Raw genomic sequence first — 26,178 nt, 5'->3', positions numbered from 1 at the left:
TTGTAAATTGTGCTGCTATGAACAATGGGGTGCATAGGTTCTTTTGAAATGGTGTTTCAATATTCTTAAGTGTAATCCCAGCAGTGGGATCACTGGATCAAACCCATCTTTAGTTTTTTGAGGAATACCATACTGTTTTCCACAGTGGCTATACCAGTCTGCATTCCCACCAACAGTGCACTAGAGTTTCCTTTTCCCCACAACCTTGCCAGCACTTGTTTGTTGATTTGATAATGATGACCATTCTTAATGGTGTGAAGTGATATCTCAGTGTGATTTTAATTTGCATCTCTCTGATGGCTAGTGATGCTGAGCAACCTTTCATATGTCTCTGGGCCCTCTGTATGTCCTCCTTGGAGAAGTGACTGTTCAGGTCATTTGCCCATTTTTAAATGGATTGCTTGTCTTCTGGTGTTGAGTTGTGTGACTTCTTTATGTATTTTGGAGATCAAACCCTTGTCCAAAGTATCATTGGCAAATATGTCTTTCCATGCATATGGTTCCCTTTCATTTTACTAATATTTATTTTAGCTGTGAAGAAGCTTTTTAATTTGATGTAGTCCCCTTTGTTTATTCTATCTTTTTCATCCCTTGCCCTAGGAGATATTATCAGTGAAGATATTGCTGCATGAAATATCTGACATTTTCCTGTCTATGTTTTCCTCCAGGACTTTTGTGGTGTCACGACTTATATTTAAGTCTTTTATCCATCTTGAGTTTATTTTGGTATATGATGTAAGTTGGTCTATTTTCACCTTTTTGCATGTGCCTGTCCTGCTCTCCCAGCAGCACTTGTTGAAGAAGGTGTTTTTACTCCATTTTACTGAAGACTTAAAATATGTGTGTTTCAAACTCAAAAAGAATAAAAGAGAAACTTTGAAGATTGTCTGTCTCACTCCTAACCCCAGACATCTACTTACTCTTACCTCAGGCAAGCAAAGTTGTTAGTTTCTCTTACATGTTTTTATGATTTTTTTAAACATAAAAAAATACATGCATTTTTTTGTTCCTGTTTTTATTAATAACATAGTGGCATTTTTCACTGTTGTGCATTTTGTGTTTTTATTTATTACATCTAAGAGATTAATCCAATCTACAAAGTGACACACCATTATTTTTACTGACAGTGCATTCCATTGCACTAAAGTAACTGAAATGACATATCAGTTCTTCTCAGAGTAGGCATGTTATTTCATGATCATTTCCTAATACAAATAAAGTTGTCATGAATCACACACACTTCATTGTTTTCCTGTTCAAGTGTCTAGTTAAGAGGTACACTGGGTCAAACTCATAACTGTATGTGGGTAGATGTTTCCATGGTCAACATATAGAGGTCACATATGAGAACACTCCCATCAGCATTACATGAAGGTGTGTGATTCCTCAGACCCTTAGCACAAGGGCATTGTCAAAGTTTTGAATCTTTTATCCATCTGAGAGTTAAATATAACATCTAGGAGAATTTTTGTGTCCATGGAGAAGTCTTTTTTATTATGAGTGAAACAGAACATCATTTAAGAACCATTTGAATGTTTTATCTCATTACACCAAAGATTCTCAAACCTAGTATGCATCAAAATCACCTGGAGGGCTTGCTATTTATTTTTAAACAATTTAAATCTTACAGATTTATTGCAACAATAGAGTGTAAATAATACCATATTGCTCCAGATGCAGCAACTTTAAACATTTTACCTCCATTACCTCTATCATTTTTACATTTGTTTTTCTCTCTCTCCCTCCCTCTTTTTCTCACATACTTAAACCAAAATTAACTTGTAATACCCCTCATGGCTTTAATATGACTTGAAAAAATAGGGAGGAAAAATTTTAATCTTTAAAAACAAAAGCATCAGAGCATAGTACTTTTCCTTCTTTAACCAAGGATCTAATCTGTAAGGAAGAGGTGTTGCAGGGATGAGATGAGTGAGTCTGGGGTGGGGGGTTGATCCCTGGACATCGAGTCTCCAGATACAGGCTTGGTCACACAGCAACCTGGAGCTGTGTGCCCCCGTGACCCTCACATGGTAACCTACCAGTTAGTCATGCCCAGAAGTCTAAAGGAAAGTGAAGCCTGTGAATTCCAGGTCTTCATCTTGAGTGAGGACTCCTATATTTCAGTTTTTCCAGGGTCTAAATTAATCAGTTAAGAACTCCAGAAAATTCCTTTTTTCCCCCCTTTTTTAATCATTGTTCAAGTACAGTTGTATCCCTTTTACTGCCATTCCAGCCCACCCATCCAACCCTCCTCACTTCCCTCCCATTACCACCCTCCCCCTAGTTTTTGTCCATGTGTCCTTTAAATTTGTTCCTGTAAGCCCTTCCGATTCTCCCCTGAAATTCCCTCTTCTCTCCCCTCTGGTCACTGTCAGCCTGTCCTCTATTTCAGTGTCTTTGGTTATATTTTGCTTGTTTCTTTGTTTTGTTGTTTAGGTTCCTGAATGGTATTTGTCTTTCACTGCCTGGCTTATTTTGCTTAGCATAATGCTTTCCAGCTCCATCCAAGCTGTTGCAAAGGGTAGGAGCTCCTTCTTTCTTTCTGCTGCATAGAATTCCATTGTGTAAATGTACCATAGTTTTTTGATCCATTCATTTACTGATGGGCATCTTGGTTGCTTCCAGCACCTAGCTATTGAAAATTGTGCCGCTATGATCATTGGGGTGCAAGGGTTCTTTTGTATTGGTGTTTTAGTATTCTTAGGATAGAGTCCCAGCAGTGGAATTGCAGGGGCAAAAGGCAGATCCATTTTCAGTTTTCTGAGGAAGTTCCATACTGCTTTCCATAGTGGTTGTACCAGTCTGCAGTCCCACCAGCAGTGCACTAGGGTCCCCTTTTCTCCACAACCTCTCCAACACTTGTTGTTTGTTGCTTTGTTTATGATGGCCATTCTGACTGGTGTGAAGTGGTATCTCATTGTGGTTTTAATTTGCATCTCTCTGATAGCTAGAAATATTGAACATCATTTCATGTGTCTTTGGATCTTCTGTATGTCCTCCTTGGAGAAGTGTTTGTTCAAGTATTTTGCCCATTTTTTAATTGGGTTTTTTGTCTTCCTGGAGTGGATTTGTGTGAGTTCTTTTTATATTTTGGAGATTAAACCCTTGTCTGAGGTATCATTGGCAAATATGTTTTCCCATACAGTTGGTTCTCCTTTAATTTTGATACTGTTTTCTTTAGCTGTGCAGAAGCTTTTTATTTTGATGAGGTCCCATTTGTTTATTCTTTCCTTTATGTCCCTTGCTCTAGGGGCCATGTCAGTAAAGAAGTTTCTGAGTGAAATATCTGAGATTTTCCTACCTACGTTTTCCTCTAGGACTTTCATGGTGTCACATTTTATATTTAAATCTTTTATCCACCTTGAAGATTTTTGTATAAGGTGTAAGTTGGTGCTCAAGTTTCATTTTTTTTCACGTGACTGTCCAGTTCTCCCAACACCATTTGCTGAAGAGGCTATTTTTACTCCATTTTATGTTGCTGCATCCTTTGTCAAATATTAATTGACCATAAAGACTTAGGTTTATTTCTGGGCTCTCTGTTCTGTTCCATTGGTCCATGTGCCTGTTTTTATGCCAGAACCAGGCTGTTTTGATTACAGTGGCTTGTAGTATAGTTTAATGTCAGGTATTGTGCTCCCTCCTACTTTGTTATTCTTTCTCAAAATTGCAGCAGCTATTTGGGGTCATTTATGGTTCCATATAAATTTTTGAAGTGTTTGTTCTATGTCTGTGAAATAAGCCATTGGTACTTTAATAGGACTTGCATTGAATGTGTAAATTGCTTTGGGTAGTATGGACATTTTGATGATATTAATTCTTCTAATCCATGAACACGGTACATGTTTCCATTTGTTTGTGTCTTCCTTGATTTCTTTCTTCAGTGTTATGTAGTTTTCTGAATACAGGTCTTTTACCTCTTTGGTTAGGTTTATTCCTAGGTGTTTTATTTTTCTTTTTGCTATTTCAAATGGGCTTTTTTTCTTGATTTCTGCTTCTGCTGTTTCATTGTTGGTGTACAGAATTGCCTTTGATTTCTGGATATTGACTTAGTATCCTGCTGTTTTGCTAAATCATTTATTAGGTCAAGCAGTTTTTCGGTGGAGAACTCCAGAAAATTCAAACAGTACCCATACTATCACACCTTTACTTGGTTCTACCTACATTGCTAACTGCATTGTATACCCTCCATCCCCTCAAAACTATAAATGGTGGAAGGGTAATTACCCCAGAGCAGGACAGTGTGACTGATATCTCTTCTTTGCTGGATCCCAGGAGGAGGATCCTGCCCTGGTTGTGATCACCTACTTAGGGCTGAGCCTCTCTCTGCTGTGCCTCCTCCTGGCAGCCCTCACCTTCCTGCTGTGCAAAGCCATCCAGAACACCAGCACCTCCCTCCACCTGCAGCTCTGCATCTGCCTCTTCCTGGCCCACCTGCTGTTCCTCACGGCCATCGACAGAACAGAGATTAAGGTACTGACATCCCCAAGGACCCTTGTCTTGCCCACAGGATGTGGAATTCATGTGGCCATGCTGCATTGGACCCCTTAATAAAATGTCCTTGAGTTCTGGGAAGGTTAGAGGGGTGAGTAGCCAATTTCACACTGACTAACCCAACTAGCAGACACACCCTCTTTTGACAATTCCTTCATATACAATACAGGTCTCCCCAGTGTCAAGGTATAGGACAGGTCTGAGGCCATGTTCCCCCTGACAATCCCACCTGGTGACTTTGACTGCTCCTCTAGGTGCTGTGTGCCATCATCGCAGGTACCTTACACTACCTCTACCTGGCCTCCTTCACCTGGATGCTGCTGGAGGGCCTGCACCTCTTCTTCACTGCACGCAACCTCACTGTGGTCAACTACTCCAACGTGAGCAGGTTCATGAAGAAGTTCATGTTCCCTGTGGGCTATGGAGTCCCAGCTGTCATTGTGGCCATTTCTGCAGCATCCAGGCCTCACCTTTATGGAACAGCTGCCCGGTAAGGGCGAATTCTGACTTCTTTATCTTCTTCACCATGTCTCTGGCCTTTGTAAAACTAATGTAGCATTTGATTATTCCAGATCATATTAATAGAGAAAGAAGTGATAATCCTTAGGGCATCTTTATAATGATTAAGGAGAATGTCTTTAAACCTCTCCTTGAAATAACAAAGATATAATTTTAAAAAGTGCTTTGGACATTATTATAAACAATGTAAACTTCCTCTTTATCTAAATGCTATAGGAGGTTCTGATTTCATATTTGGAGAAGTAGAGCTGATTTAAATAATCTAAAGAATAATTTGTATTATAGTTGGGATTTGCAATTGAGATTTGCATGTTGCATGAGATTTGCCTGTGCCAGGCATTTTTCTAGCAGTTTTTATATTGGTTAACACAATTCATCTTCAAACAATACTGTTAAGTAGACATTGTGATTTGACCCATTTCAAGATAAGTAAATTGAGGTACAATGAGTTTAAGTAAATGCCCAAACATATTTCAGCTAGTAAGTAACAGAGCTGGGATTCAATCCAGGAAGTCAAGCTTCAGAGCTTCACTCTCTTATTTTCAGCTTCTAATACTAGGTTTAATGCTTTTACTTATTTTTGAAATATATTTCAAACATCATAAAATTCACTCCTTTAAAGAATACAGATCAGTGGTTTTGACAATAATGACAGAGTAGTGCAGCAGATGCCACAATGAAATCCCATAAGATTCTCAACTCCCCAAAAGAAACTTCATACACAATATCATGCACACCCCCTTCTTGCTACCCACTCCTCCAACCCCTGAACCAGTAATCTACATGGACCTGCCTATCCTGGATATTTCCCATAATTGAAATCATACATTTTGTCTTTCTGACTGGATTCTTTCACTTAGCATGATGTCTTCAAGGTTCATCATGTTGTATCAAGTACCATGACATCATTCTTTGTTGTTGCTGTTGCTCGTCTTGTTTGTAAATAATATCCCATTACATAGATATTCCACATTTTTTAAATTCATGCATCAGTTGGTAGACCTTTGGATTGTCTCCACTGTTGCCATTTTTTACTACTATGAAAGATGTCGCTATAAACATACATGTAGAAGTTTAAAATCTTTTAAAAATTAAATTTATTGTGGTGACATTGGTTAATAATATTATATAGGTTTCAAATGTACAATTTTCTAATACATCATCTGTATACTGTATTGAGTGTTTACCACTCAGAGTGAAATCTCCTCCACCACCATATATTTGGCCACCTTTACCCTCACTCCCTCTTTCCATCCCCTTTTCTGGTCACCACCATACTGTTTTCTGTGTCTGTGAATTTTTGTTTGTTTGTTTGTCTTGTTTTGGTCATTTGTTGCTTTTAGTTTTGTATTCCACATAAGAGTGAAGTGATACAATTCTTGACTTTTTCTGTCTGAGTTATTTTGCTTAGCACGCTATTCTCTAAATCCTTCTATGTTGTTGAAAAGACAGTACTTCTTCATCTTTCATTGTGGTTGAGTAGTGTTCCATTGCATGTAAGTACCACATCTTTATTCAGTCACCTATCAAAGGAAAGTTTGGTTGTTTCCATGTCTTGTCGACCAAGAGTAATGCTGTAATGGACATTAGGATGCATATATCTTTGCAAATAAATGTTTTCAAATTTTTCAGGTAGATACCCAATGGCAGCTTACTGAGTGGGAGAAGGTATTTGCAAACAACACCTCTGTTAAGGGCTTAATTTTCAAAATATATGAGGAACTCTTAAATTCAACAACAACAAAAATGAACAATCCAATTAAAAAATGGGCAGAGGACCAGAACAGATACTTCTCCCAAAAGAGATACAAATGGCCAATAGATATATGAAAATATGCTCAACTTCTTTAGTCATTAGGAAAATGAAAATCAATAACATCAAAATGAGAGGTCACTTCATAGCAATTATGCTAAATTGTTAAAATAAAAACTTGGAGAATAAAATCATGTGCAAGGATGTAGAAAAATTTGAACCCTTATGTATTGCTGGTTGGAATGTAAAATATGCAGCCACTTTATAAAATGGTTTGATAGTTTCTCAGATGTTGAACACACATAGCTACCACTTGACCTAGCAATTCCACTCCTGGGTATATACCCAAAGCAAATGGAAACACATGCCCACACAAAAACTTGTCCATGAATGCTCACAGCAGCATTATTCAAAATGGCCAGCAATTGGAAACACACTAAATGTCCATTAATGGGTGAATGGATAAACTGAGTGGTATCTCTATAGAATAAATATTATTTAGCCATTAAAATAAATTAAAAATATTATTCAGCCATAAAAACATGCAGCAACGTGTCACCATGATTGAAAAACATTGGGCTAGGTGACAGAATCCAGTCATAAAAGACCATATATTGTATGAATACATTTATGTCTGGTTCAGGCACGTCTAAGGAGACAGACAGTAGAGCACTGGTGCTGTGGGGCTGTGGTAGGTGGTGAGGTGCATGGAAGCAAGAATGAGGACTGACTGCTAATGTGAATTTTTTGAGACGTTGAAAACGTTCTAAAGTGAGATTGTGATGATCGCACAACTCTGTGAATATTTCAAGGGTCACTGAACTGTATAGTTTCATTGCGTGAAATTTATGGTATATGAAATGCATCTCATAAAAGCCATAATTTAAAAAAATTCAGTAGATGGGTTTTACAAGAGATGAAAATAATTACACTGACTAGGTCAGGAACAGCTCTTAAAGTCATGTGAGATTCACAGGACTCTCAAAAAACTGTTAATGCATATACAGTTTTCTTCTGTCCTTTAACACAATCTCAGTAATATCCACTCATTGTTCCAATCTCAGCTCAAATAATATTTCCTTGTGAAATCTTCTCCAACCATCCTAATTTCCTAGACTGAAACTGACATCCAATGTAACATTCTCTTAGCCACCCATTTTGTTTTGTAGTTGCAGTGTGACTGTGTGTCTACTGCCTGATATGAGGTGTGTGGAATTTAAGACCATGTTTGCTTTCTTCATGACTGAACGTTCAGAGTAAACACAGAGCCTATCACAGAAGGGACGTTCAGTATTTGTTGATGAATGCAATTAGTGAATGGATTTCCATAACTGTTCTATATTTCAAAGGACCAATTCATTTGTTTTTTCTTTTGTATTTGGGAGTTTCTTTCCTTTTTGTTTGTTTAGTTATTTAAATTTATATATTTTATTGTTTATGCTATTACAGTTGTCCCGATATTTCTCCCTTGGCCCTCTTCCTTCCAGCTCGGCCCCCGCTCCCACAGTCAATCCCCACACTATTGTCCATGTCCAGGGGTCATTCATATATGTACTTTGACTAATCCCCTCAATTCTTTCACCCCATCCTCATCTCCCTGTCCTCTGACAGCTGTCAGTCTGTTCCATGTCTCTATACCTCTGGTTCTACTTTGTTCATTAGCTTATTTTGTTCTTTAAATTATACTTACAAGTGAGATCCTAAGATATTGACCAATGCATTTTTAATTTTCTCTCTCTTAGCTGCTGGCTCCACCCAGAAAAAGGATTTATATGGGGCTTCCTTGGACCCGTCTGTGCCATTATCTCTGTGCGTGATGACATCAGAGCATCTTTAACCCTCAGCTGAGGGTCATTAGAAGAGCAGAATTATAACAGTGTTGGTGGGGGGGATGACAGAGGCGGGAATTTTCCTGGGTTCTGATGGGGTTGCTTTGGTTTTCTGAAACTGCTCCTAAAACTACAAACTCTGACACTGTTACTAAGTATGAAAACTACTGAAGTGTGGAATTGCTGTTGGACAGGGTAGGCTAGAGGTAATAAATTAAAAATTTATTCACTAACCCTCTGTGTTCCTGAAGGTCAATCTAGCTTTCTTTCTGATGACACTCTGGATTTTGAAAAGCAAACTCTCTTCCCTCAACACTGATGTATCCACCCTGCAGAATACAAGGTAAGCTGGAGAAGAGGGTGACATCCACACAGTCTCATGTGGTCCCAAGAGCAAGTCCATGTGTTTCAGCAGCCCCTGATGTCCCTTCTCAGGGTGTGCCAAGGGAACCCAGGGTAAAGAGATGCAGTGATCCTTATTTGGCAGCAGGCTCAGATTCAGTGGTGTGCAGCTGACTCCACAGCCACAAAACTCTGTCTCTAACCCCAGCTTGTGTCTCCCTCAGCAGCAGGAAGAACTGACGTTGGTTGATAAACCTTCTTTGGACTTTTGTCAGCAATCCTATGAGAAAAGTACAAAGATCCTAAAGATCCTGTATGCACCTAGTCTACACTTTTATACCACCATCTGTTCAGACTCCTCGGTTCTCTCCATTTCTCTGTCAAGAAAAAGAAATTCTATTCCAGGAGGCATGGGTAGTGCTTTATTCCTAGAATCCCTGTGCAATTGTTTTTTAAAGGTTTTACTTATTTATCTTTTTAGAGAGAGGGGTAGGAGAGGGCGAAGGAGACGCAGAGAAACATCAATGTGTGGTTGCCTCTCAGGTGCCCCCTACTGGGGACCTGGCCCACAACCTTGGCATGTGCCCTGACAGGGAATTAAACTGAAGACCCTTTGGTTTGGAGGCCTGCACTCAATCCACTGAGCCACACCAGTGAGGGCTCCTGTGCAATTTTAATGCTCTTTCTTGTATGTTCCTATCAGTATCCTTTCTAAATTTTGCAAGTCATTATTTGGTTGTATCAGTCATTTGAATAGACTGAGCTTTGTGAAAATAGAAATCCTGCTTCTGTTACTTTCACTGCCCAGGCCCCAGCATAGAGCCTGCCTGATGCACAGTATAGCCTCAGAAACGATGGTTTAATAAAATTAGGGACCTCCAAGGAGCATCATACATTTTTGAACTTACATTTTGAAGTGTCACAACCCTACTCAATACAGTGAAAATGTCACCTTGGACCAAATGTCACCGTGGACCTCGTTTCTATTGTGGAGAATCATTGACAGTAAAGGTCAGAGCTGAACACAACTCACCCTGTGAATTAATCACCAACAGGGGAAAGCAGGAAGGAGCATCCATGGGGTAGAGATGAGAGTGGCCTTGATTCTGTTGCTCTGGGTGCACCATCAGCCTCATTTCTCCTCCTACTCAGGATGCTGACATTTAAAGCAATGGCCCAGCTCTTCATCTTGGGCTGCACGTGGTGTCTGGGAATTTTGCAGCTGGACCCAGCTGCCCAAGCCATGGCCTATCTTTTCACTATCATCAACAGCCTGCAGGGCGTCTTCATCTTCCTGGTGTACTGTCTCCTCAGCCAGCAGGTACCACAGTCTGACTCTCACCCAGTACCTTTTCTGTTCTCAGTCCTCTCAGTGAGCTAACTCAGGGCATGCTTTGCCTCTGCAGGTCTGGGAGCAATACAGGCAATGGTTGAAAGGGGTCAGGAAGTCCAAAGCAGACTCTGAGAAGTACACCCTCTCCAGCAGGGCCACACCTGAAGCTTACAAGCCCAGCACGGTGAGATCACACATTGTTCCCAGAATCCTTTACTCAAACTGATATACTTGAGTAGCTCATGCCCCTCACATTGAACAACTGGGAATACAGCAAGGGATGCCCTAGCATGGCTCCCATGGGCTTTACTCTTTGATTCCTTAACCATTAGCAGTGATCTCAGTTAAAAATATGCATTTTGCTCTTACTCCTTAGGAACCGTGTTATCTTGACTTTTACATAACAGCACACTCATTGAATGCCTTCCACATGCCATGCATGGTTAACTAAATGACTGAGAATCAATGACCTGAAGCAGGGTGCACATTCCATTCAGAGAGCCACATTATCTTATCCTTCATCCACCTCTATCTCATAGTCACTCAGCACCACCCAAACAAAAAGGCAAAGATGGGGAAAATGATGTACATATTTAAGAATTAATAGAAGTAAATATTAGTTGTCATTTAAGACTTTCTTAGTAAGATTGCCTGATATTTTCAGCACCCTCCACCCTCTGCAAAACCAGGAAGGACAAACCATAAGTGCATGGAAAATTCCTGGCAGTGATTACTAAGAATGACCACTGGTTTAGATCTAAAAAGTTCTTTTTTAATTTTTAAAAAAGATTTTATTTATTTATTTTTAAAGAGGGGAAGGGAGAGAGAAAGAGACGGAGAGAAACATCAATGTGTGGTTGCCTCTGATGCACCCCCTACTGGGGACCTGGCCCACAACTTAGGCATTTTCCTTAACTGGCAATCAAACCAGCAACCCCTTTGTTCACAGGCCAGATCTCAATCTATTGAACCACACCAGCCAGGGCTAAAAAAATTATTTTTTTATTAAAACAATTTTTTTGATGTAGGATGTTCTTTTACTTACATTTCTTACCTCTTCTTCCATCTTCCATTAAACCTGTTGAGTCTTCTTTCCCATTAAAGGAGTCAACTGTGCTCCTGGGAGATGTGGCATTTCTCTCACCTATTCACCATCCTCCAGAAGCACTGGTTTCACGTTTGAATATTCTATTTCCTTTCCCTCTCTCAGCAAATATTCTTACCATCTATTTCATAGAGAGAAACCAAGTTATCATGATGACTGTGAACTGCATGCTCTCAACCACACCATGCAAACATTAGTGTACATCTTCCCCACATTGCCATATCATTGATTCTATTTCCTGTGCCTCTGAAGACAGTGATTCCAACTACATGTTGAACCCCATCATTTGTGCCTATTCATGCCTTATGAATTATCCTTACATATTTTTCACACATTCTCTCTCTTTCTCCTCCCTCCTTCCCTTTCTCCATCAATTTCCCCCTTCATCCTTCCTTTACCTTCTCAAAAGTATTCTTCCAATTGTCATAGAAACGTTTGTTTCTTTTCTATCTTATAAACATGTACCACTTGGCCTAACATTTCCTTCTAGCTACTTACCTACCAAGACTTGACTCTTCTCTGTCTCTATTTCCTTGCTTTAAATTTACTCTCTCATTGCATGTGAATATGGCTTCTCTCCCCCATCATCCCACCAAAGCAAATATCTCTTAGGTTATGATGATCTCCATGTCCCTAAAGGTCCTTCCAGAAACTCCTTATGCTATTTATCACTGCTTTCTCATGAAACACTCCATCTTTATCCCGTCTTGATTCAACTTCCATTCCCCTCCTCCATGTCTTTCTCCTTTTGTGTCTTTGTTTCCATCATACCTTCATTTCTTCATCCAATGGATTGGTTCCAGAACAACTTCAATTCTCATTAAATTCTTTCTTCCTAGGCAGTAGCATTCATTCCTTAGATTCAATCACAGTTTAGATGCCAATGATAGCCATGTATGTATCTCTAGCTCTGACTTCTGTACTGAGAACTAGAAGAGCATTTCCAGTTACTTACCTGACTCCATTGATATCTCCAAGGTACCTTGACTCAGCCTTCCAATATAAGACTCAGGGTCTTTACCCTCCTACTACCCTTTCTACAGTGTCTTTTTCTCTCTGAATGGAACTACATCCATTGTGTGGCCCAGTGTTGGAAACTGAAAGTTACTCTCATCAATTATTTCCCACTACCACCTATCCATTATACAATCCTATTGTTTATATCTTCTCAGTATGTTCCCAATATTCCCAGCTGACTTAGTATCCATCACCTCCCCAACCCCCACCCCATCCCTGAGCCAGGCTGATATATTCACTTACCTGAACCATTGCAACATTCCCCTGACTGACCACTCCTTTCCATTCTTGTCACATTCCAATGCCTTTTTACTCAGAAGTCAGATGGATCTTTTCCAAACAAAAAACACAAATCATGTCACCCCTGTGTGAAACCTGTTAGATGTACTTTCTCTTGTGCTCAGTTCTGAATAATTTCCTGAAGCACAACATTTATAAACTTCTTGAGTAGAGAGAGGCATATGAAGTTGCCCATCTGAAACACTAGGAATTACACTGAGCTTTCTCTAGACCTAGGAATAAATAACTCATATTGGTGATGGAAAGGATAAGGGGAAAACAGAAGAATTCAATGCTGCTTCTTTTATGTCCTTGATAATGGACAATAGATAGCATTTCTGACCTTTTATTAATTTCCCACCTGCCCTCTTTTATGACTGCAAACATAAGGTAACATTTCACAAATGTTGAAGCAGAGGGATCAGAACATACATTTTGAAAGAGATAGACTATTTCTGTAGCACATTTAGTTGTTCTTATCCTCTGTTACTTGTGGTTTAGAAAATATAAGGGGATGAAACTTCTAAGGAAGCCCTCAGGGCCTAACAAAATACAATTGGTAAGGCCTTTTCTTACCCTGACCAATCCATCTGGCAAGGGAATTTTGTGACTAAAATCTTTTTAAACTTCTTATTTCTTTCATTAGAGGAAACTTTCAAGTTTTCTTTCCATAGTCTTATATTTAAATTCTACAATATTCTCTTTCCAGGTTAATTAAAAGTATCTTTCTATCTATATTCTCTTATCCCATGGAAACTGCCCTGTCATTCTTTGAGCCATTGAGAGAGGATAAAAAGACTTTGTGGTGTGTTTCAAGAAGTTCATTATATTAGCAATGTGAAAGAAGTCATGGTGGACATGCTGGAAACTCAATCCCTGAAAAATCTGGAATTTTTCTGTGCCCCACTGTGTACTTTGAAAATTCAGCATGTAAAATTCCAATGGTGACCCAATTCCTTGGGAACTTTGAGTTAAGTTTCTGCAAAGTCTCTACTTTCTACGGACTCTCCCAGAGACTGAACATCTATGAGCATGAAGAAGAGTGGAATGTTCACACCATAGTCTGGATCTCTTAATTTCTTCGTTCAATATTTCTATGGGTTTAATTGTGTACTTGTTTAAAATGGTTAATTATTCACCATGTTTAAGGCAGAAATCAAGAGAGACCCAGACAGGTCCTGCCTTCATGGAACTTCAGAGGTAAATAAAGTAATTTCTGCAGCTACACTTTTTGTTTGTAGATTATTATTATTATTATTATTATTATTTATTTTATTTTTAAAATTCTCATCTGAGGACATGCTTATTGATTTTCGAGAGAGGAGACTGGAGAGAAAGAGAGATGGAGAGAAACATCAATCAATTGTTTCTTGTATGCGCCCCGACCAGGAATCAAGCCCACAACCTAGACATGTGCTCTGATTGGGAATCAAACCCATGACCTTTTGTTTTATGGGATGACACTTTAACAAACTGTCACAGTGGCCAGGGTATATTTATTGATGATAGGTATTCTGACAGGTGTGAGATGATAGCTCATTGTGGTGTTAATTTGTATTTTTCTGATCATAATAAATCTTCAGCATTTTTTGTGTGTGTATGTCTATTGGCCATCTTTATGTCTTTTTTGGAGAAATGTCTATTTAGGTTCTTTGCCCATTTTTAAATTGTATTGTTTGTTGTTTAGGTCTTGAGTTATATGATTTCTTTATAAATTTTGGACATGAACCCCTTATGAGATGTATCCTTGGTGAATATGTTTTCCCACTTAGTGGGTATCTTTTCATTTTGTTGATGGTTTCCTGTGCTGTGCAAAAGCATTTTAGTTTGATGTAGCCACGTTTGTTTATTTTTTCTTTTGTTTCCTATGTTCAAGGAGATATATCAGAAAAAATATTACTAAAAATTTCCAAGATTTTACTGCTTATGTTTTCATCTAGGATATTTATGGTTTTAAATCTTATATTTCTCTTTAACCCATTTTGAGTTTATTCTTGTATATGGTGTAAAACTATGGTATAGAAATAAACCTATGTCTATACAGTAAATTAATATTTGACAAAGGTAGCAAGAACAAACAATGGGATAAAAGCAATCTATTCAATAAATGGTGTTGGAAAAGTTGGACAGAAACATGCAAAAAATAAAACTAGATGAATTATTTTTAACTGTTTGTTTTTCACCCAAATCACTTCTTTTGAGCTCTGCCATAAATGAGACAGTTCTCCTGATAATCTATCTTTGCATGATCCTATCTTTCCTTGATTTTAGGTTACTTCATTGTCTTTTTACCTCAGCTGTCTTATGGCTTCAAAAAATTAATAATTTCGTAGTTTACATAGATTTTTATTTTATTTTCTTTTTTTTCATAAATTACTTTATTGTTGTTCAATTACAGTTTTCTGCATTTTCCCCTTCCTACTCCCCCAAATCCAAACCCACCTCACTCCCTTGCTTCCACCCTCCCCCTTGGTTTTGTCTATATGTCCTTTACAGTAGTTCCTGAAAACCCTTCTACCCACAGTCTCCTCCCCGCTCCCCTCTGGCTATTGTTAGATTGTTCGTAATTTCAATGTCTCTGGTTATATATTGATTGCTTTTTATCTTTTGTTGATTAGGTTCTAGTTAAAGGTGAGATCATATGGTATTTGTCTCTCATCACCTGGCTTTTTTCACTTAGTATAATGCTCTCCAGTTCCATCCATGCCATTGCAAAGGGTGTAAGCTCCTTATCTCTCTCCGCTGAGTAGAATTCCATTGTGTAAATGTACCATAGTTTCTTCATTCATTCATTTGCTGATGGGCACCTAGGTTGCTTCCAGCTCTTGGCTATTGTAAATTGTGCTGCTATGAACATTGGGGTGCATAGGTTCTTTTGGATTGGTGTTTCAGGGCTCTTAGGGTATAATCCCAGCACTAGAGTTGCTGGTTCAAAAGGCAGTTCCACTTTCAGTTTTCTGAGGAAACTCCATACTCTTTTCCACAGTAGCTGCACCGGTGTGCATTCCCACACACAGTGCACTAGGATTCCCTTTTCTCCACATCCTCTCCAACACTTGTTTGTTGACTTTTTTATGATGGCCATTCTGACCTGTGTGTGGTGGTCTCTCATTGTGGTTTTAATTTGCATCTCTCTGATGGCTAGTGATGCTGAGCATCTTTTCATATGTCTCTGGGCCCTCTGTATATCCTCCTTGGAGAAGTGTCTGTTCAAGTCTTTTGCCCATTTTTTAATTTTTTTTTTGTCTTCTTGGAGTGGAGTTGTGTGAGTTCTTTATATATTTTGGAGATCAAACCTTTGTCCGAGGTATTATTGGCAAACATGTTTTCCCATATACTTGGTTCTCTTTTCATTTTAATGCTGTTTTCTTTAGCCATGCAGAAGCTTTTTAATTTGATGAGGTCCCATTTGTTTATTCTTTCCTTTATATCCCTTGCTTTAGGGGACATATCAGTGAAGATGTTGCTGCATGGAGTGTCTGAGATTTTCCTACCAATGTTTTCCTCTAGGACTTTTATGGTGTCATGACTTATATTTAAATGTTTTATCCACCTTGAATTTATTTTTGTGTATTGTGTAAAAGGTTGGCGATCAAGTTTCATTTTGCATGTAGCTGTCCAGATGTCCTAACACCATTTGTTGAAGAGGCTGTTTTTACTCCATTTTATGCTTCTTCCTCCTCTGTCAAATATTAATTGACCATAGAGACTTGGGTTTATTTCTGGGTTCTTTGTTCTGTTCCATTGGTCCATGTGCCTGTTTCTATGCCAGTACCAGGCTGTTTTGATTACAGTGGCCTTGTAATACAGTTTAATATTGGGTATTGTGATCCCTTCTGCTTTGTTCTTCTCAAAATTGCAGCAGCTATTTGGGGTCATTTATGGTTCCATATAAATATCTGAAGTGTTTGTTCTATATCTGTGAAATACGTCATGGGTACTTTAATAGGTATTGCATTGAATCTATAAATTGCTTTGGATAGTATAGCCATTTTGATTATGTTAATTCTTCCAATGCATGAACATGGTACATGCTTCCATTTGTTTGTGTCTTCCTTAATTTCTTTCTTCAGTGTTGTATAGTTTTATGCATACAGGACTTTTACCTCCTTGGTTAGGTTTATTCCTAGGTACTTTATTTTTCTTGTTGTTATATCAAATGAGATTTCCCCCCTGATTTCTGTTTCTGATATTTCATTGTTGGTGTACAAAAATGCCTTTGATTTCTGGATATTGACTTTGTATTCTGCTGTTTTGCCAAATTCATTTATTAGATTGAGCAGTTTTTTGGTGGAGTCTATAGGATTTTCTATGTACGCTATCATGTCATCTACAAACAATGACAATTTTACTCCCTCTTTTCCAATTTGGATGCCTTATATTTCTTTTTCTTGTCTGATTGCTGTGGCTAGAACTTCCAGTACTATGTTGAATAGCAGTGGTGAAAGTGGACAGCCTTATCTTTTTCCTGATCTTAATGGAACAGCTTTAAGTTTTTGTCCATTGACTATGATGTTGGCTGTAGGTCTCTCCCATGTGGCCTTTATTATGTTGAGGAATGCTCCCTCTATTTCCACTTTGCTGAGTGTTTTTATCATAAATGGGTACTGTACCTTATCAAATGCTTTTCCCACATCTATTAATATGATCATGTGATTTTTGTCTTTACTTTTGTTTATGTAGTGTATTATGTTTATTGAGTTGCAAATATCATACCATCCTTGCATTCATGGGATGAATCCCACTTGATCATGGTGTATGATTTTTTAATGTATTGTTGGATGTGGTTTATGAATATTTTGTTGAGGATTTTAGTGTCTATGTTAATCAGTGATATTAGCCTAAAGTTTTCTTTCTTTGTTATGTGTTCATCTGGTTTTGGGATTAGGATGATGCTGCCTTCATAAAAAGAGTTTGGGAGTCTTCCATCTCCTTGAATTTTTTTGAATAATCTGTGGAGGATGGGGGTTAGCTCTCCCTTAAATGCTTTGTAAAATTCTCTGTGAAACCATCTGGTCCAGGGCTTTTGTGTGTCAGAAGCTTTTTGATTAATGCTTCAATTTCATCAGGTGTTATTGATCTGTTCAGGCATTCTGCTTCTTTATTGAGTTTTAGAAGATTATATTTTTCTAGAAATTTGTCTGTTTTACCTAGGTTCTCAAATTTCTTGGAATATAGTTCTTCATAGTAATTTCTTACAATCATTTGTATTTCTGTGGTATCAGTTGTAATCTCTCCTCTTTCATTTCTGATTGTGTTTATTTGGGTCTTCTCTCTTTATTTCTTGATGAGCCTGCTTAAAGGCTTGTCGATTTTGTTTGTCTTTTCAAAGAACAAGCTCCTGGATTCATTGATCCTTAGGATTGTGCTTTTAGTCTCTATGTCACTTAATTCTGCTCTGATCTTGGTTATTTCCTTCCTTCTGCTTGCTCTGGGCTGTCTTTGTTGTTTTTCCTTGAGTTCTTGTAGGCATAGGGTTAGGTTGTTTGTTTGAAATGTTTCTATCTTTTTTAGGTATGCCTGTATCACTATGAACTTCCCTCTCAGGACTGCCTTGGCTGGGTCCCATAAATTTTGGGTTATTGTGAGTTTGTTTTCATTTGTTTCCAGAGAGTGTTGATATCTTCCCTAATTTCATTCTTGACCCATTCATTGTTTAATAGCATGCTATTCAATTTCCATGATTTTGAGTGTTTTGTGTTTTTTTCCCCTTAGAGTTGGTTTCTAGTTTCAGTCCTTTTTAGTTGGAGAAAATGCTTAATATAATTTCAATTTTCTTGAATTTGTTGAGGCTTGTTTTGTGTCCTATCATGCGGTCTATCTTTGAAAATGTTCCATGTGCATTTGAAAAGAATGTGTATTTAGCTTCTTTGGGATGAAGGGCTATATATATATCAATTAAGTCCATTTCATCTAGGGCATTGTTCAATGCCACAATATCTTTGTTGATATTTTGTTTGGAAGATCTGTCCACTTTTGACAGTAGGGTGTTAAAATCCCCTCCTATAATTGTGTTGTCAATATCTTTTTTGAAGTTCTCTAAGATTTTTTTTATGTAGTTGGGTGCTCCTATGTTGGGTGCATATATATTTATAATGTTTATGTCTTTTTGATGGATTCTTCCCCTGCATATTGCGGAGTGACCTTTTGGGTCCCTTTTTATGGCTTTTTTTAAAAGTCTATTTTGTCTGATATGAGTATTGCAACCCTGGCTCCCCCCCCCCCCCCGTCCATTTACTTGGAATATTTGTTTTCAGCCCTTCACTTTCAGTCTGTGTAGGTCTTTTGTTCTGAGGTGGATCTCTTGTAGGCAGCGTATGTGTGGTTCATGGTGTCTTATGCATTCCACTATTCTGTGTCTTTTGATTGGAGCATTTAATCCATTTATGTTTAAGGCTCTTATTGATAGGTACTTATTCATTGCCATATTTTCGCACCTGTGTTCCTCTCTCTTCCACTGTTTTTCTTCTTGTCCTCAAAGCAAACCCTTTAGCATCTCTTGTAGAGCTGGTTTGGAGGAGATATATTCTTTGAGGCTTCTTTGGTCCTGGAAGCTCTTTATTTAGCCTTCCATTTTAATTGAGAGCTTTGCTCAATAACGTTGTCTCGGTTGCAGGCCTCTGGTTTTCATTACTTTGAATATTTCTTGCTCCATTCCCTTCTGGCTTGGAGTGTTTCCATTGAGAAGTCAGCTGCTAACCTTTTTTGGGGGCGGGTGGTGGTCCTTTGTATGTTACTTCCTGATTCTCCCTTGCTGCCTTTAAGATTCTCTGTTTATCTTGGAATTTTGCCATTTTAATTATGATGTGTCTTGAAGTGGGTCTCTTTGGGGTCCTCTTGATTGGGACTCTGTGTTTCCTGGATTTGTGACTTTTTCTCTCATCAAATTAGGGAGGTTTTCCATCATTACCTTTTCAAACAGGTTTTCTATCCCTTGCTCTTCCTCTTCTCCTTCTGGTATCCCTATTATATAGATATTATTATGTTTCATGTTGTCCTGCATTTCCCTTAATCCCTCTTCATTTTTTTCTGAGCCTCTTTTCCTTTTCTTACTCTTTCTGGGTGTTTTTTTACCTTGTCCTCCAGCTCACTGATCTGATCCTATGCTTCACTGAGCCTGATTTTGATTCCTTCCACTGTGTTCTTCAGTTCAGAAATTGTATTTTTCATTTTCTCTTGGCCCTTGTTGATAGTTTCTATTTCCCTTTTCACGTTGATATAGTTTCAGTGAGTTCATTGTAATTTCCCTGTAGTTTTTGGTAATTCTCTACAAGCTCATTGAGCTTCCTTGTAACCATTGGTTTGAACTCAATATCTGATAGTTGGCCTGCCTCTATTTTATTTAGCATTCTTTCTAAGGCTACCTCCTTTCCTTTCATTTGGGTATTGTTTCTTTGTCTTCCCATTGTTTGTGAGGGTTTTCTTGTTAGCTTTTGCTTCTTAAATTGATCTGTTCTGACCCCCTCAATGTATGTTGTGAACTTGTATGTTAGAATATCTGTGAGATTCAGTGGTGTGGTCTCCTTGATCTCCTCAGCTCTCTGGTCTTGGGCTGCTATTTATGTTGGCTCTGTGTTTGTCTTTGGGTTTTGATTGTTGTTGGGTCTTTCTTTGGTAGGCCCTTCCTTCCAGCTGGTTAACTGAGGGTCACTCCATCCATCACCTCTTGTATTCTGTTGTGCAAGTGTGGGCAGGTTGTTTTGAAGCTGGTTCTCCCATGCATACAAGGTTTTGAGGATTCTCTCTTGCTTTTTTTCAGTTGTTTGTTCTGAGTAATTTATCCACCATTTAGTTGTATTTCCAGACAGGTCCTGTGTTGGATTACTGTGGCTTCCACTCCTTCCTTCACCTCCTTTTGTTGTTATCTGTTGGTGGTTCCTTTGCTGGTGGGTTTCCTTTTCCAGCAGGTACCCTGGTGTTCACAGCTTCCACCTACTCTTTTTTTGTGATCAGTTGGAGGGGAAAGGCAAAATGGTTTAAGTCAGCAGGAGTGTACTCTATGATATTTAAATTACCAACCCATAGAGAAGAGATAGGTGATCATTTGGCTATGTATAGTGTTAACCAGTATAGTTCACTGAGCTAGCCAGTTTTAAGAAAGGGTGCAAAGTAGAAAAGACTCTTGTAAGTGGGGGGAAGAGTTGTGAATTGGACCTAGAAAGCAGTGAGCTTGTGGGAGGTCAGATTCTGAGGTAAAGTGAGAGTAAAGGATAGACAATAGGTGTAGTGTGTGAGAGAATAGGGTTAACCACAACAGTAATAAAGTTCAGGAAAGATAGAAGTGGGCTAGGATCTGGGAGGGGTGCTGTGTAGTACTTACAATTGTATGGAGCAGCGATTATTTACAATAATAATGGAGCAACAATCATATGACAGATTCTATGTGATCTGGATAACAGGAAGAGGAAGTAGTTGAGGAAGTAGTAGAGGAAGAGGACCTAGAGTAGTGTGCTAATGGAACACAAATGAAGTGAAAGACAGTAAATTAACAATACACTATGAAAGTGAGAACAAGGGTAACCAGTCAAACAATGTAATTTAACCAGCCAAGCAAAGAAGACTAAACAGAAAGAAAAGAAATACAAATGAACTAGTAAAATGAAAGATGTAAGAACAATTAAAAAACCCCCACAAATATACAATAACTTGCAAGTTCTCTGGAGTAGCAAAATGAAATTTGTCTCACTTTCCCAGCTGTTGGGGTGACCCCTTTTTGGGTCCAACTCTGGTCTTTTCACGGTTCCAAGTTTTATTATCTCACTTGTGGAAATTTAAAAAAAAGGAGGAAGGAAGAAGAGATAAAAAGGGAGTGAAAGGAAGAAGGAATAAAAAAAGAAAGAAGGAAAGAGAGGAAGAAAGAGTTAAAAGAAAATAAAATTACTTTAAAAGGAAAAAAAAAAGCCTCTTGCTGGCTTCAAACTGGCCAAGTCAGTTCTGCTGGTCTTCCTGGCTGCAACAGTCTGAGGGGGAGTTGGTTTCGCTTTTCTCCCTTCCTGAGCAGCACTCTACCAGCCTCCAGCCCAGTTCCTCAGTTCACTGCTGGGCTCCCAGTGAGCTTCTGTGACCAGCCTAAGCCTTCAGTCCACCTCTTGCGCTGTCCTTGAAGTGCACCAATTAAGGGCAATTCATGCACCCCCTTCTCAGTCTTTGCTGTCCTAGATGCTAGGGACTCTCAGCGCCCCTTCAGGCTAGTTCAGCTCCCCCACTGTGTTAAGTCTTTCTGTGGATTGCTGACTCCCTGCACCTGCAGGGCATCTCTGCCTCCCTGGCCCTGTGGGGTGGGGATTCCACCATGGCTGCTGCTGTGGATGCCCCCTGTGTTCCTCCTCTGCTATTTCCCCAGGGGCATAGGAGTCAGGCACACTCCATCCCCAGCCTGTGGGTGTGGCTGATGGATCAGCCATTGGTCCCACAGTGGGTGCGCACTCTTTCCAGGGCTTCAGGTATGGGTGTGGAGCCTTCTGCCACACTGTAGGAGCACTTCACAGCTGGGTGGGGAGAAGGCCATGTCGGCTGCTGCAGGAGAATTCCGCAAACAGTCACCAAGTGTCTATTTTTCACTTTTTCTTTTTGAAAAATTCCTTCTGCTCAAGCCTGCCACTCCATACTAGGGCCTGGCCTCTCACTGAACCCAATTATCTAACCACACCAAGGACTATCCAGGCCAGGGCCCATCACAGCCCAACTCTCAACTCTCCCCAGCCAGGCACACAGTCTCGGTGGGTGCTCACAGCCCCTGTGTGTTTGCCATTTGGTCCCTATTCCCCTCCCTGCAACTTCAAGCTACCAGGTCTCTCCTGGTGATGCTCAAAACTTGTTTGGCAGGGAAGGGAGCCATTGACCCAGCTCTCTTACAGGATCTCTGCAGCAGACCCAGTGGGCACCAGGCCTGGGGCTGCTGCCTCCTTGGTCCCCGCACTGGATCCAGGAACCTTATTGTCCTGAAGCACTCTCCTTGCCATCTGATTTTTCTATGCCCTCTACAACTTTTGGTCTCCAATCTTCATATATGCTGGGGTACTGTTGGCTGTTTGGTCCTCAGAAGATCGGCTAGGGGTTTCACCCATGTGCAGTGGGAAGTGGACTCCATTCCCACCTATCTCACTGCCATCTTCTCCAGATTTTTCTTATTGTTAGGTTGGGAGCAATAGTCATTTCCATTTTCTGTTTGCTAAGCAGAGCAGTTCAGATCTCTCTTTTTCCTAATATTTTAATAATTTGGTTTTATAGTTAACTTTTAGATTTGATTTTAGTTATTTTTAAAGAGAGAGAGAAAGAAACATCAATGTGTGGTTGCCTCACAACTGGACAACTGGCCTGCAACCTAGACATGTGCCCTGACTGTGAATCTAACAGGTGACCCCTTGGTTCTCAAGCTCATGCTCAATCCACTCAGCCACACTAGCCAGGTATAGTTAACTTTTATATTTTAAATCCATCACCATAAAGACAAGCAAATTTATAGTTTCATAAGTTATCTGGTCATAAAATTAATTTTGTACAAAGGAAAAGACATTTTCTGCACATCTAGGAAAGTTTATATTAATAAATTAATAACTAATTAATATATTTATTTGCTCTTAGTTACCTTGTATTTACAAAGATCCAATTAAAGGGAATTTGGACTGATTCAATAAATGCATATATACTGTTCACCTAGAGTCAACAATTACAAGTGTTACACTAAAATTCTTTCTTAATGTGTGTACACACATATACAAGTTCTTGCTAAAACATTTGATAATGGCAGATGTCGTGACCCTTGATACTTTGATATTTACTTATCAAATATTGAAGAATTTAAAGAATATTCTCTACATAACTATGATACTATTATTTTTTATTGTTGTTCAAGTACAATTGTCTGCATTTTCTCCCCACCACTCCCCCACCCCAGCCATCCCCACCTCCTTCCCCTGGTTCCACCCCCCTTGATTTTGTCCATGTGTTTTTTATAATGGTTCCTTAAAACACTTCCCCTTCCCCCCCATTATCCTTTCCCACCTCCCCTCTGGTTACTGTCCATTTGTTCTTAATTTCAATGTCTCTGGTTATATATTGATTGCTTTTTTCTTTTGTTGATTAGGTTCTAGTTAAAGGTGAGATCATATGGTAGTTGTCCTTTACCTCCTGGCTTATTTCGCTTAGCATAATGCTCTCCAGTTCCATCTATGCCATTGCAACGGGTATAAGCTCCTTCTTTCTCTCTGCTTAGTGTTCCATTGTGTAAATGTACCATAGTTTTTGATCCACTCATTTGCTGATGGGCACTTAGTTTGCTTCCAGCACTTGGCTATTGTAAATTGTGCTGCTATGAACATTGGGGTGCACGGGTTCTTTTGGATTGGTGTCTCAGGGTTCTTAAGATATAATTAATCCCAGCAGTAGAATTGCTGGGTCAAAAGGCAGTTCCACTTTCAGTTTTCTGAGGAAACTCCATACTGTTTTCCACAGTGGCTGCACCATTCTGCATTCCCACCAACAGTGTTCTAGGGTTCTCTTCTCTCCACAACCCCACCAGCACTTGTTGTTTGTTGATATTTTTATGATGGCCATTCTGACCTGTATGAAGCAGTATCTCACTGTGGTTTTAATTTGCATCCGTCTGTTGGCTAGTATGCTGAGCACCCTTTCATAGGCCTCTGAGCCCTCTGTATGTCCTCCTTGGAGAAGTGTCTGTTCAGGTCCTTTGCCCATTTTTTAATTGGATTGTCTTCCTGGAGTGGAGTCATGTGAGTTCTTTATATATTGTGGAGATCACACTCTTGTCTGAGGCATTGTTGGCAAATATATTTTCCCATATGGTTGGTTACCTTTTCATTTTGTTGATGTTTTCTTTAGCCATTCAGAAGCTTTTTAATTTGATGCAGCCCCATTTGTTTATTCTTTCTTTTACATCCTTTTCCTTAGGAGAAATATTAGCAAAGATGTTGTTGCTTTTACAAATGCTTTTTCTGCATTTATTGATGCGATCATGTGATTTTTGTCTTTCCTTTTGTTCATGTGATGTATTACATTTATTGATTTGAGTATATTGTACCATCCTTGCATCCCTGGGATGAATCCCACTTGATCATGGTGTATAAGTTTTTTAGTATATTTTATTGATTATGGTGTTACAATTGTCCCAATTGTTTTCTCTCCTTTTACCCCCTTTACCCTCCACCTTGGCCCCCCCCCTTAGTTCATGTCCATGAGTTGTACATATAAGTTTTTTGGCTTCTCTATTTCCTATACTATTCTTAATCTACCCCTATTTTATGCCTACCAATTATGTTTCCTATACTCTGTACCTTTCTCCCCCCACCCTCCCCCCCCATTGATAACCCTCCATGTGATCTTCATTTCTGTGATTCTGTTCCTGTTCTAGTTGTTTGCTTAGTCCTTGTTTTTGTTTTTTAGGTTTGATTACTGACAGTTATTAGTTTGTTGTCATTTCTCTGTTCATAGTTTTTTTCTTGTATTTCTTATATAAGTCCCTTTAACATTTCATATAATAAGGGCATGGTGATGATGAACTCCTTTAACTTGACCTTATCTGGGAAGTACTTTATCTGTCCACCCATTCTAAATGAAAGCTTTGCTGGATAGAGTAAGCTTGGATATAAGTCCTTGCCTATCATGACTTCAAATACTTTTTTCCAGCCCCTTCTTGCCTGTAAGGTTTCTTTTGAGAAATCAGCTGATAGTCTTATGGGCACTCCTTTGCAGGTAACTGTCTCCTTTCTTCTTGCTACTTTTAAGACTCTCTGTTTGTCTTTAATCTTGGGTAACCTAATTATAATGTGCTTTGATGTGTTCCTCCTTGGGCACAGTTTCTTTCAGACTCTCTGAGCTTCCTAGACTTCCTGTATGTCTATTTCCTTCACCAGATTGGGGGAGTTTTCATTCATTATTTGTTCAAATAAGTTTTCAATTTCTTGCTGTTGTCCTTTTCCTTCTGGCACCACTATGATTCGGGTGTTGGAAATGTTTAAAGTTGTTCCAGAGTTTCCTAAGCCTCTCCTTATTTTTTTGAATTCTTCTTTTTTTCATTTTGTTCTTTTTTATTTATTCATTTCTTCCTTTTGTTCCAAATCATTGATTTGAGTCCTGATTTCTTTCCTTCACTGTTGGTTCTCTCTATATTTTGTTTTATTGCACTTTGTGTACCCATTTCTTCCTTTATTTTGTGACTGAGTTCAATCATTTCTGTGAGCATCCTGATTACCAGTGTTTTGAACTCTGCATCAGATAGGTTGTCTATCTCCTCATTGCTTAGCTCTTTTGCTGGAGTTTTGATCTGTTCTTTCATTTGTGCCATATTTCTTTGTCTCCATATTTCTTTGGGCAGAGCCTTAGGTATTTGCCAGGGCAGGACAATCCTTGGCTGGTGTGTTGTGGTACTGTCTGTGGGGGAGGAGTCAGACAGAGAACAAAACCACTTGCTTGCTCTGCTCTAGCCCTACTTTCCAATGAACTCTCTTATGAGACTGGGAGCTTCTCCTGTTTTCTCAATGCTCACAGTATT

General features: G+C 39.0%; 1 protein-coding gene across 1 annotated transcript in view; it reads left to right on the top strand.

Annotated features, from left to right (window-relative positions):
• The window catches only part of LOC123828271 (adhesion G protein-coupled receptor E2-like), a 63,866-nt gene that overhangs the window by 27,446 nt on the left and 10,242 nt on the right, over positions 1–26,178 (top strand). Inside the window, 6 exon segments of the mRNA XM_045853086.1 lie at positions 4,273–4,470; positions 4,746–4,981; positions 8,506–8,572; positions 8,844–8,935; positions 10,087–10,255; positions 10,341–10,451. Of these exon segments, the coding sequence (XP_045709042.1) occupies positions 4,273–4,470; positions 4,746–4,981; positions 8,506–8,572; positions 8,844–8,935; positions 10,087–10,255; positions 10,341–10,451 (873 nt within the window).

This window comes from Phyllostomus hastatus, unplaced genomic scaffold (genome assembly GCF_019186645.2).
Source record: "Phyllostomus hastatus isolate PE091 unplaced genomic scaffold, TTU_PhHast_1.1 phas_contig_98, whole genome shotgun sequence".
NCBI lineage: Eukaryota > Metazoa > Chordata > Mammalia > Chiroptera > Phyllostomidae > Phyllostomus > Phyllostomus hastatus.
Note: the sequence above shows the minus strand (reverse complement) of the source record. Positions and strands in the feature narration are given on the sequence as shown.